Consider the following 11,243-nt stretch of genomic DNA (forward strand, 5'->3'; position numbering starts at 1 on the left):
TGCAACAAACTCAAGTCTACTGAGTTTGTCCAAGAGCTGGAGTGTGAAAGTTGAAGCAACAAGGCCATCCATATACAAAACACTTAAGTATTAGAATCCTTCCTCCATCCAGACATCTCTGTTCTGCCTTTGGGAATGCCAGCAATTTCAACAAGAATGGGAAAGAATGGTATTTGGATCCGGCTTCTTGGAGTGATCATCAGGAAGTGTTCTTGGTGTCCATTTCTTTAACAGGTCCTGAAGATGGGCTAGCTCATCTTGGAGGCCAGAGATTGTGAGAGCTGAGCGGCCCACCTGGGAGGGATGCAGATAGGGGCAGAGAGGCGTGTTATTGCAGCTCTAGCCCTCTATAAGATCTGTCCACTCTTTCTGGTGTCTCTTTGCCCCTTCTAACTGTGCCCTAAATGAGACTTAATATAAGCTTCTAGCAGTTTCCCCCAATGGTACTTCACTTCCCAGCCCTCCCAGCCCCTGCCTGTTCAGTTGTCATGCCCCTTCTCCCACTCCCAATCCCTGTTTTCTCACCTGGGCCTCAGGCCTGCCCCTCAGGTAGCAGCGTCTCCAGAGCCTGATCTGGGGTCCCAGAGAGCCTGGCAGCAGCAGTCCTGGAGGTAAAGGGTAAACTCCCCAGTGTGAGGGGAGCCCCCACTCTTGGTCAGCCAGGCTTTCGGTGGAAACGGCAGGTCGGGGAAGCCAACGGGAAGAGACTGCCAGCAGAGAGGGACTCTCCCGCCAGGGACACAGCTGGTGCAGGGGGCTCAGGGTCCCTTTAGAAAACAACCACACAGAACTGGGCGGTCCAGGAGTCAGGAAGCTTGGCTAAAGGAGAAAGGGAAATTAATTGGCCACTGACAAATCGGATTACCTCAGTCTGGGATCTATAGGTTGCACTAATAACCAGAGCCACAAGTCTGCCCCTTAGGATTCTCATTAGGCTTCAACTAGGGCTCAGGACAAATTAAAGTTGATTTAAGGCAACTTATGAAATGTACATACATGAGAAAAAGATCAATAATCTTAAAGAAATATAGACGATAACCCTCTGTGCTATTTCTAAGACATTGTCTTTCCCGGAAAAGTCAGACTCAAGTGACAGCTGTAGGAGAAAAGTGAGGCAGCTTCACATGCGGAGTGGAGACGTCTGTCTCCACTTCTCATAGAGCAGCATAAGCCTGTGGAAAAGAGGACTGAAGAAGTCAGATATCTCACCTGTTGTTTAGGAAACCAAGAATCTGGCCCGTGCTTTGGGTTATAGCCAGGATTATGGAACTGTAGTATTTGTTCATTACTGTAGCGTAAATCCCAGTCCCAGACAGACAGTTGCAGGTTCAGGGAAGTCCCAGCTGGAGGCTGGGCTTGTGTGTAGGAGTTGAACTGGCAAGGAAGCAAGAAAAGCATGATTAACAACAACAACAACAATAATAATAATAATAATAACTCTCCCCACTGTAGAGACAAAGCATGAAGTTCTAACCTCTTATCCTGAGAATCACTTCTCATGAAACAAATTGGGACTAAACTTTAAAAGTTCTTCTCAACAAGAAAAAAGAGGGGGACCACCACAGTAGCCTAGTGGCTAAAGTCCTTGCCTCGCATGTACCCGGATCCCATATAGGTGCTGGTTCTTGTCCCAGCTGCTCCACTTCCATTCCAGCTCCCTTCTGGAGGACTGCCCAAAGCCTTGGGACCCTGCATCCATGTGGAAGATCCAAAAGGAGTTCCTGGCGCTTAGCCTTGAATCGGCTCAGCTCTGGCCATTACGGCCACTTAGGGAGTAAACCAGTGGATGGAAGATCTTTCTCTCTGTCTCTCATTCTCTCTGTAATTCTGAATTTACAATAAAAATAAATAAATCTTTTGTTTAAAAAGAGGACAAATGAAAATAGAGGCCACTGACCTGTGCACCCTGCTTTCCGCGCTCCCAGGGAGTATTTCTCAGGAAAGTAAGGGTGTCAGGAACCCTGACACTGTCATGAAGGGCAAGAAGGAAGAACTCCGAGAATTCAAACTCAGCTGGAAACTGCTGGAGGAGCTGCCAGACACAGTCAAGGAAGAGGAGAAACACAGGAGCCTGGGAAGGGAAGAGATTGGAAGCATGATGGGGACCTTAAGAAGGAGGACAGCAACATGTTGGAGGATGGGGGGCACAGGAATGAAGGGCATTAAGGAGGTCAAGAGATGAAAATACGAACTGAGGGTACAGGGTGTTATGAGCTCCATGCATGCTAGTCCCTCGAGCTTAGCCAACCTCAGGACCATGGGGAGGCAGTTTGCTCCCAGTGGATTCCCCTGTCTAATCCTCTCATCCCCTTAACTCTTTGGTAATACTCCCCTACAACACCTAAAACACTTCTAAATTATTCTCACCTCATCACTGGCCCCAGTTCCTCCAAGCCGGGTCAAGAAGGGGTGTCCAGCTGCCACCCACTCTCGCTGGACTAGTGATTGGAAGCCATACAGTGTTCGGGCTTCAGGGGCTGCAAGCAGCTGGACGAGTGAAGAGAGGAGGCCATTGATATCACGATCACCGCGTTCTGGGTGATAAAGAGGAAGAAGAGATGGAAGAAAGAAGGAAGGTCCAGGAAGCTAGGACAAGAGAGAAGGAGAAAAAGGACACATGGTAAGAAGTGAGAGCACAGAGGGGTAAGTTTGGAGGAGGTAGGATTGAGAGGGCACATAGAAGTGAAGAGAAAACAATGACCTTGAATGATTCACTTCATAGACCATCCTGAATAGAAATCCCCAGTTTCACACACATGAGACAACCACAGTGGCCAGATCAATTTGTCTGTTGTTCTTCCCAACCCCACCCCAACCCACCCCAGTACCAGTGCACTGATGGAAGGATGGGCCCAGAAGAGTTGAGACCACCATCATGTTGGGGTCCATAAGCAATAGTGTGAAAGCAAATGTAGCACCGAAAGATGGGAGCTGGAGCTCATGGGCAGGAAAGGAAAAGGCAACTGGAAAGGAAGATGCTAGCACTAGAAGGGGAAAGGAAGCCAAGGGTTTCTCTGCATGACCACAGCCAGTCAAGTGGGCAAAAGAAAAAGAAAAGGAATGGAAGAGGCTGACCCAAGGAACTCACCTTGAAGTACTACAGAACGAACCCTGGATGTCACTAAGACTGAGATGTCACTGGCTTTACGAAGACAAGACCTGGAAGGAACAGGTAAGGAAGATGGGGGAACTGATAAACTTAGGCAAATAGGAACAGGCAATGGGATGGAAGCAGATTGCAAAATCCTGCCCCTTCTTCCAAGACCTGGTAAATGGCAGCTTTCTGGGGAAACCAAGAAGACATATTGGAAGGCTATTTAAGAATCCAAGTAGGGCCTGGCAGTGTGGCCTTGAATGCCCTGGGATCCCATATGGGTGCCGGTTCTAATCCTGGCAGCTCCACTTCCCATCCAGCTCCCTGCTTGTGGCCTGGGAAAGCAGTTGAGGACGGCCCAATGCATTGGGACACTGCACCCGCATGGGAGACCCGGAAGAGGTTCCAGGTTCCTGGCTTTGGATCGGTGCGCTCCGGCCGTTGCAGCTCACTTGGGGAGTGAATCATCGGATGGAAGATATTCCTCTCTGTCTCTCCTCTCTGTATATCTGACTTTGTAATAAATAAATCTTAAAAAAAAAAAAGAATCCAAGTAAATGGAAAGTTGGAAAAGGTTGAATCATAAATTAAGAAGTGGAGAATACCTGACATAGTCCAACCATCGTGTTCCCTCCAGGGCTGACAGCCATTTATCCTCAGCTACAGATGAATCTGACAGCAAATAGAGGGATAAGAAGGGCGAAAAGATGAAAATGCAAGATTCACGTCTACAGCTGGATGGGTAAAGAATAAGTTGGGTAGGAGGTAGGTGTTGTGGCTCAACAAATTAAACTGCTGCTTGCATTCAGTATACAAGCACTGGTTTGCTTGCCAGACAACTCTGCTTTGGATCCAGTTTCCTGATAATGTACCTGGTAGGGCATCAGATGATGGCCCAAGTGCTTGGATCTCTGCCATCAACATGGGAGCCCCAGACAGAATACAAGGCTCTTTGTTTTGTCCTGGCAGCATTTGAGGAGTGAATAAAAGACATCCCTCTTCCTCCCCCTTCACCCTTCTCTCCCTATCCCTACCTTTCACATATTTAAAATATAACAACAAGTAAATAAATAACTCATGTGGGGGTTGCCTAGCACTGAGAGTAGAAATGAAAAGTAACTGTAACTGGCCATGACATTTCCAAGATTTAAATTGTGATGATTATACAACACTGTAAATATAATTCATTGAGGGCCAGGCACGGTAGCTCAACAGCCAAAGTCCTTGCCTTGCATGTGCACCGGGATCCCATATGGGCGCCGGTTCTAATCCCAGTGGCCCTGCTTCCCATACAGCTACCTGCTTGTGTTCTGGGAAAGCAGTTGAGGACGGCCCAAGGCCTTGGGACCCTGCACCCGCGTGGGAGAACTGGAGGAGGTTCCTGGCTTTGGATTGGCGCAGCTCCGGCTATTGCGGCCACTTGGAAAATGAATCATCGGACGGAAGATCTTCCTCTCTGTCTCTCCTCCTCTCTATATATCTTACTTTGCAATAAAAAAAAATGAGTCTTTAAAAATATATATATATATATAACTCACTGAATTACACACTGAAGCAAGATGAAAAAATGAATTTTGTGGAATGTGTACTATAGCCCAAGTCATTAAAAAAAAAAAAACTAAGTTTGGGCCAAGAAGACAAAGTCAGTGAGTCCAGGAGGAAATGGGAGTTGAACAGAAAGCTAAGGGTCATTGGGCTGAAAAGTGACTCGTACACAGCAGGCAAAAGGGCAAACCAGGTTGGGACCAGCAGGTGAGGGCTGCGGTGAGGGGCGGGCATCTGAGCTCAGTCTCACCAGGCACGCAGAGGGCCCTGAGTCTCAAGTGGGCCAGCTGGACATCTGCGAGGCTCGGCAGCTCATCCGTGGTGTCTACCAAGACGACGTCAGAATGGCTGGCCTGCAGCATCGACTCCACCGTTCTGCATGGGAGGGAGCCAGAACATAAGGGCAGAGTCTTTCCTAAACACCTAACTGGTGCCTCCCGTCAGACCTTCCCTCACCTGATGTCCTCTTTGTTAGGGTCGCTGGCCATATAGAAGCCTCCACAGCGGAGGAGGTCACTGCCCCCAGGGTGATGCCAGCACAGGCGCTTCAGGCAGATGAACAGAGGGTCACTAGAGGAGAAACGCCTGGCCCCGAGCCACCCCTGTCCCCACACTACCTTGTGGGGAATATCCCTCCCTCCATGTTGTCCCCTGACTGCCCATGATTCCCTCATGCCCAGTCATTACCCTCAGCCTCACACTGACCGGTCCACGGCCCTGGTGGAAGTGGCCAAATGCTCTCCTGACCTCACTGTCCAGAACTCGATTAGGGACCAAGAAGTAACGGGGAAGGCTGTAAAATGGAGAGTGATGTCACAGTGTGGTTTGTGGAAACATTTTAATGCGAAGCTGCTCTAGAGCACCCAAGACAAGGGAGCTCAGGCTGGGAGGCAAGGAGGACGCCCTAGGAGGCTGGAGTTTGCGGGATGTCCTAGCTGTAAGAGATCTGGGACTGTGGGGAGCTTGGGTGGGGGTGAACCAGGAGCTCACCTGGTAGCAACATCGAACCTCTCATTGACCGTGCTAACCCTCCAGCCTTTGGCTCCCTGCTGCTTCCGCTCTGACTCCCAGTCTTCTGGTGTCTCCAAGAGAGGAACAGGGGGTTTTCTCGACTCAGAACCCTGGCCTGGAGCAGGTGTGAGGTGCCAAGGGAGAAGCAAAAAATGAGAGAAGGCTTCTCAGCTCATGTGTCTTCAACCAGCCTCTGTGTTTTGTTTTTTGTTTTTTTTTTCCCCATGTAGCTCCCCCTAAAGCACCCTCACTCACGAGCCTTGCGCAGTGTTATCCCCAAACACTGTTGGCCTTGACTAGTCTGAGCTCTGGCTTGAACGATGGCCATGGTCACCTGTGGACGAAAGGCCAATGCATTGTTTTGGCTCAGACTGAAGTGAAAGAAAGAAATGGAGCCCGTGGGTGGCTCTCCTGTTCATCATCAACAGAAAGCTTGAAGCTGCACAAGGTGGGGAGGGGCGGCGTAAGCGATAACTGGACTGGGGTCAGGAGAACAAATCCAGAACCACCAACTCTGAGGGGAATCCAAGGAAGGATAGAGTCCAACCCTCCCATGAGGAGGAGGCTCACCCACAGCTGCAGTATCCATAGCAACAGAGCCAGGCTAGCATTCAGGTCCCTCCCTGTCACTCTACCGTCATATTTCCCAGCCTTTTCATCTTTCTTTGAGGAAAGCAGCAGGGGGAAGGGTGAAAGGGACCCCTGAGGGTGGGGTTGGGGGATGAGAGAATTGGGAATGGCCAAGGAAAGAGTCCCAAGGTTCTCAGCAAAAGACAAAAGGAGCCTGCGGTTAGCTTACCTGAAAGGCTTGTGGCTCCAGCCCTCCTGCCTCAAAGCCAACTCTGAGCAGCCGGAAGTCTCGGCCATGAATCAGAAGCTCGTCAGGGATGAACTTCAGCTGGGACCCTGGCCGCAGGAGCTGGACTCGGGACCCACCGCTCACTGGAAGCAGTGGGCTCTTGGGTCAGGGTCCCTCTGAGGAACTCTTCCAGCCCATCCCCCAGCCCATCCCCTTCCACCACTAGCAGTTTTCTGAGATGAGGGGGAAAGGAGCAGCTTCCAGCCCCACACCTCCATCCCTCCCTTTAGTGAGCTCCTTCCCCCAACCTTCAGACTCACCAGCATCTAACCGCCCGATGTTGACCAGAGCAAAGTCATATTCACTGCTCAGGGGAGTGTCCTGGAAGCATATGGCAGATGTTACAGACGACTGAGGGGTACCCCCGTAGAGATAATCCCCACCCAACAACCCTGCAACGTTCACAAGACAGCCCTTAACCCATCGTGTTGGTCTACATCCCTCTAGACTCCCCTACTCGTGTTGCCCTAGCTGTCTCACCTGACTCCGCTGCCATCCACGGGGCTGGAAGGTGACTCGAAAGTTGGTGCAGATCAAAGTTCCAGGCAATTCAGGTTCCAGCCCTTTTCTCAGTCCTGGGGCCCAGGCTAGGATTTGCTCCCCTACAGACAAAGAGAAAGAGCCAGGTTATGTCCACCTCTTGTGCACACCAACTCCTGAGACAAAAGGGAATATTAAAGTCTCCCTCTAGTGGTTAGCATGTGGCTTATCACACCAAGCCACCATCTGCAATGCTGGCTGGCATCCCTTATAAGAACTGATTCATTTCCTGGCTGCTGCACTTCCGACCCAGCTCCCTGCTTGTGGCATGGAAAAGCATGGGTCTTTGGGCCCCTGCACCCATGTGGGAGACTTGCACAAAGCTCTTAACTTTGGTTTGGCCCACTGCTGGCTGTTGCTCTCATTTGGGGAGTGAACCAGAAGATGAAAACCCTCTCTCTCTTTTTCTGTAACTCTTAAAATAAGTTGTTTTTTTTTTTTTTTTTTTTTTTTTAAATCAAAACACTTGGGCCCGGCGCGGTGGCCTAGCAGCTAAAGTCCTCACCTTAAATGCGCCGGGATCCCATATGGGCACCAGTTCTAATCCCGGCAGCTCCACTTCCATCCAGCTCCCTGCTTGTGGCCTGGGAAAGCAGTCGAGGACAGCCCAGACCCTGGGGACCCTGCACCCGTGTGGGAGACCCGGAAGAGGTTCCTGGTTCCCGGCTTCGGATCAGCGCAGTTCTAGCCATTGCGCTCACTTGGGGAGTGAATCATCGGACGGAAGATCTTCCTCTCTCTCTCCTCCTCTCTGTATATCTGACTTTGTAATAAAAAATAAATAAGTCTTTTAAAAAAAATTAAAACACTTTACATAAAGAAAATCTTCCTCTAACCTCAGCACAATGTCCGCTTATGAGGAAATCGAAGACTCTTACCTCTGTAACAAGAACAGGGCCTGGCATACAGTAGGTACTCCAATATTTATTACATAAGGGAATGTGGAAAGCACTGAGTAAGAGGGCCACGAAAACCGAGCTGATCCCAAGGACTGAGTTCTAGGGCGGTTGAGGATGGAGGGGGAGTGAGCCTTGGGCAGAAGCACCAGGAGCCAGGCATGAAGGCACACGTTTGTTTTGGTTGGGGCAGTGGCGGTAGCGGGAGGGTGCGGAGCGCACAGAACCAGGATGGGTGGGGTGCAATCTGGAGGCAGCTCTGGACATCAAATGTACTGGAAGGGTATGGTTACCTGGGAGGCATCCAGAAGCCAGGCAGCCGCCCAGCCGACGACTCCGGAGCTCCGGCATCCTGCTGCCCTGCTCAGACTTTGGTCGGGAGAGCTGAAAAGGATGCAGGGTTAATCCTCCAGACATCCTGACCCCAAGGGGCCAGAAAGACCCAGTACCTCCCCAGAGGCCCACACTCAGCCTCTCCGCTGTGATCAGTGTCTGTCTGTCTACAGGAGCCCTGGACTGGGGCCCACAAGTAGTGTAGGGAGGGGCTGGTTAATGGATAATGAGCCTCGAACTTGAGACCCAGAAGGGCAGAGCATGCCCGCATCATCTGAAGTTAGTATGACACACACACCCTCCTCCTCCTCCTCCCCCTCCAGAAGCTGTTCTTCCCCCTAGGACCTTCACCTCGTCCCTCTCCACACCCTCTGGCCAGCCCCCACCCCTACAATTCCCTCTCCTTACCCCCAGCTCAGGCTCCTCCTTGTGGGGGGCAATGTTGAAACTCTGGCCCCTGCCCCCCCACCACATTGCTGTGGCTCCATCCGGGGCACAGAGCCTTTAAGGGTGGGAGACCTCAAGGATGCTCAGCCCTCGGTGGGAAGAGGCTGAACGCTGAAGTCGAGAAGGCGAGGAAAGGGGTGGGGTGGGGCAGGGCTCGCGAGGCAAGAGCATTGAGGTGCACAGAATACTTTCAGGGGTCTGTTGAAAGGTGTGTCCACCCCAGCCCGAGTAGGCTCCTCGGAAACTTCTTCAGGCTATTCCAGAGGCCGGGAGAGATGCCCAGCCCCTTAAAGGAGAAGACACACAGTTTTGGAGAAGTGGGGAGGAAATGGAGGAACCTTTAAAAGATGGGGAAAACTGGGGAATTGGGAGACAGACACCCAGACTCCCGTCTCCCTTCCAGGCCCAGAGATAATTCTCTTGTTCTTGGGTATTAGAGCTCGGTGTAAGAGGAGCAGTAACACTGATCAAGCTGGAAGAACTAGAGGTACCTTTCCAGAGCAGCTCAGCTTTCTGTTTTCACAAGGGGTTTTGGGGGGGTGGGAGCACTGACAGAGCTCAGGCCTGCTAAGGACTTCCCTTTTGTGAAGGGCAAGCAAAGAAATGGAAATTGGGCCCCTGGGGATTTTTGTCTGCAGAGTTCAGGACCTGGGGAGGGGGTTGTGTAAAGTGTTATTCTTTCTCTCAAGAGCCTTAAAGTAACCCCCTGTGAAGGGCCACCGGAGTGTTGTGCAGCATGCAGATATGTGCACAGGTATGTTTCTGTGCAGGTCTTGGCAGTAGGAGGTCCACGGAAAAGATCTTTCCAATTAACCCTGACCCTCACCATCCCCAGATACCTCCAAACTGCAGTAAGAACCCACTCCAGGTACCTGACTCCACCCCTGCAACCCAGACACCAGATCTCCAAATGAATGATTCATGCTCAGGACCCGCCAGCTGAGGGCTGGAACCCAATCCTCAGCCAAAGTGTCCCACCCCTCAGCCTTCTCCCCCTGTAACCTAAGAAGCAAAGATGGGCTTTGGGAGGGAAGAGCCAAGAGGAGGGAGGAAGGGAATTGTAGCTAAAGGTGATTTGGGGGCAGCCATGCGAAAATCTATCTATAGGCACGAAAAAGACAGGAAACAAAATACAAAGAGTTAACGAGCTGCTGTTTTATTGTTTTCGAGTCTGTACAGAGGCTGCAGTCCTTAGGTGGGGGCCCCAGTTTTCCAAAGTGACACAACTCTCCCCCCACCCCCCCCCGCAGCACACACACCCTTCCGGCTGCAGCTTTAAAAGTTCAGTCTTGGCTGCAACTGTGGAAATAGTGAAGATACTGCGAGACAAGGAGTTGGTCTTAAACAGGAATGCACCTGCTAGGAAGGGAGTCCAGAAGCCCAATTCAAGAAGTGTTAAAAGATACCAAGCACATCTCACCTGCCTGCCTTCTTATGCCCTTGGGAGAAGAAAGTATTCCCAATGCGATACCATTCTTTTATCCCCCCTACTTCTCCCCACCACCCTTCATTCAAGAGCCTCATTCCATTCTTTAATACTTTGAGGTATGGGAGAGGGGAGAAATACAGAGAAAATGTATCAGAGGAATGGGTACCATCTCAGGGATAAAGAAATGAGATCAGCACCTAACTAGGGATGCAGAGGGGGCAGCAGCTGAGGTTTAAATAGCAGGAAGACTACCTCTCACTGCACCCAAACACAGCTAGCAGGTAACTGCAGGAGAGGAAGGGTGGAGAGGCCAGAGGCTGCATCAGATTTTTCCATTTCCAGAATCCCGGTCAGCTAGCAGGTTTGTGCCTGGAGTGCAGCTGCTGGGAGGGGCGACTGGAGGAAGGAGGTGGAGCACTGTGACTCACGAGATGAGTCATGCAGCCAGTTATAAGCACAGAAACAGGCCAAGGTCCTTCCCACCCCCACTCTGCTACCAGCCAGTCCCACCCCCCTGCTCTTTTCTGAAAAGTTGGCCCCTAAGCACGTGGCCTATGTTGGAAGGTGGCATGGGGCAAGTCTAAATGGCGCCCTCCTAATAAATACCTTGTTAATCAACTTGAGTGGAGGGAACCAAACACCCTGGTTATTTGCAGACTGCTTTCTACAAAGAGAGTCTGCATGACTCACCAACTGCAGTTGAAGGGCCTGGAGGGAAAGAAAAAAAAATGAGGAAAATCTGGGGTGCAGGTGACTGCAGGCCAGGAAGGGGCTTCTAATTCTGTCTCGTCATCCGTGGCTGTGTCTGGGACACTGCCTCCCTGGAGAAGAAGACCGAGTTCAGAGGTAGCCAGGTAACTCCAGGACATTCGTTTCTGAAATGCTCTAGTATTAAGAAAAAAGAAGTGTGACTAGAACCTCACACTCAGCTCAAAGCAGCAGGAATGGCAAGACCCCAGTTGTCAGCAGTCACCCCAGGCCAGCTGCATTCCTCTGGCCTTCTCCCATACAGGGAGTCACTGCTGTTTGATTGTTCTGTGGACTTCCCAGCTGGAAAAGGAAAATACTCCTCTGTTCAAGGACCTGCAC

At 51.0% G+C, this 11,243-nt stretch overlaps 1 protein-coding gene across 1 annotated transcript; it reads right to left on the bottom strand.

The window, feature by feature from the left end:
- On the bottom strand, positions 1–8,888 carry MTMR11 (myotubularin related protein 11). The gene is made up of 17 exons (XM_012928112.3): positions 8,687–8,888; positions 8,239–8,329; positions 6,990–7,111; positions 6,770–6,830; positions 6,450–6,592; positions 5,906–5,984; positions 5,630–5,765; positions 5,345–5,432; positions 5,096–5,184; positions 4,890–5,014; positions 3,700–3,766; positions 3,089–3,159; positions 2,368–2,534; positions 1,898–2,071; positions 1,210–1,374; positions 526–819; positions 1–294 (listed from the first exon to the last, which is right to left on the bottom strand). The coding sequence occupies exons 1-17, from the start codon at positions 8,750–8,752 to the stop codon at positions 148–150; spliced, it is 2,085 nt and encodes a 694-aa protein (XP_012783566.1). The 5' UTR covers positions 8,753–8,888; the 3' UTR covers positions 1–147.
- Positions 8,889–11,243: the final 2,355 nt, after the last annotated feature.

This window comes from Ochotona princeps, chromosome 2 (assembly GCF_030435755.1).
Source record: "Ochotona princeps isolate mOchPri1 chromosome 2, mOchPri1.hap1, whole genome shotgun sequence".
Lineage (NCBI taxonomy): Eukaryota > Metazoa > Chordata > Mammalia > Lagomorpha > Ochotonidae > Ochotona > Ochotona princeps.

Coding starts and splice junctions, on each gene's coding strand:
- MTMR11 (XM_012928112.3), bottom strand. CDS start 8,752: ATGTGGTGGGGGGGCAGGGGCCAGAGTTTCAACATTGCCCCCCACAAG. Junction 6,593..6,769: donor CATCGGGCGGTTAGATGCTG/GTGAGTCTGAAG, acceptor CACTGCTTCCAG/TGAGCGGTGGGTCCCGAGTC. Junction 5,766..5,905: donor GATAACACTGCGCAAGGCTC/GTGAGTGAGGGT, acceptor CACCTGCTCCAG/GCCAGGGTTCTGAGTCGAGA.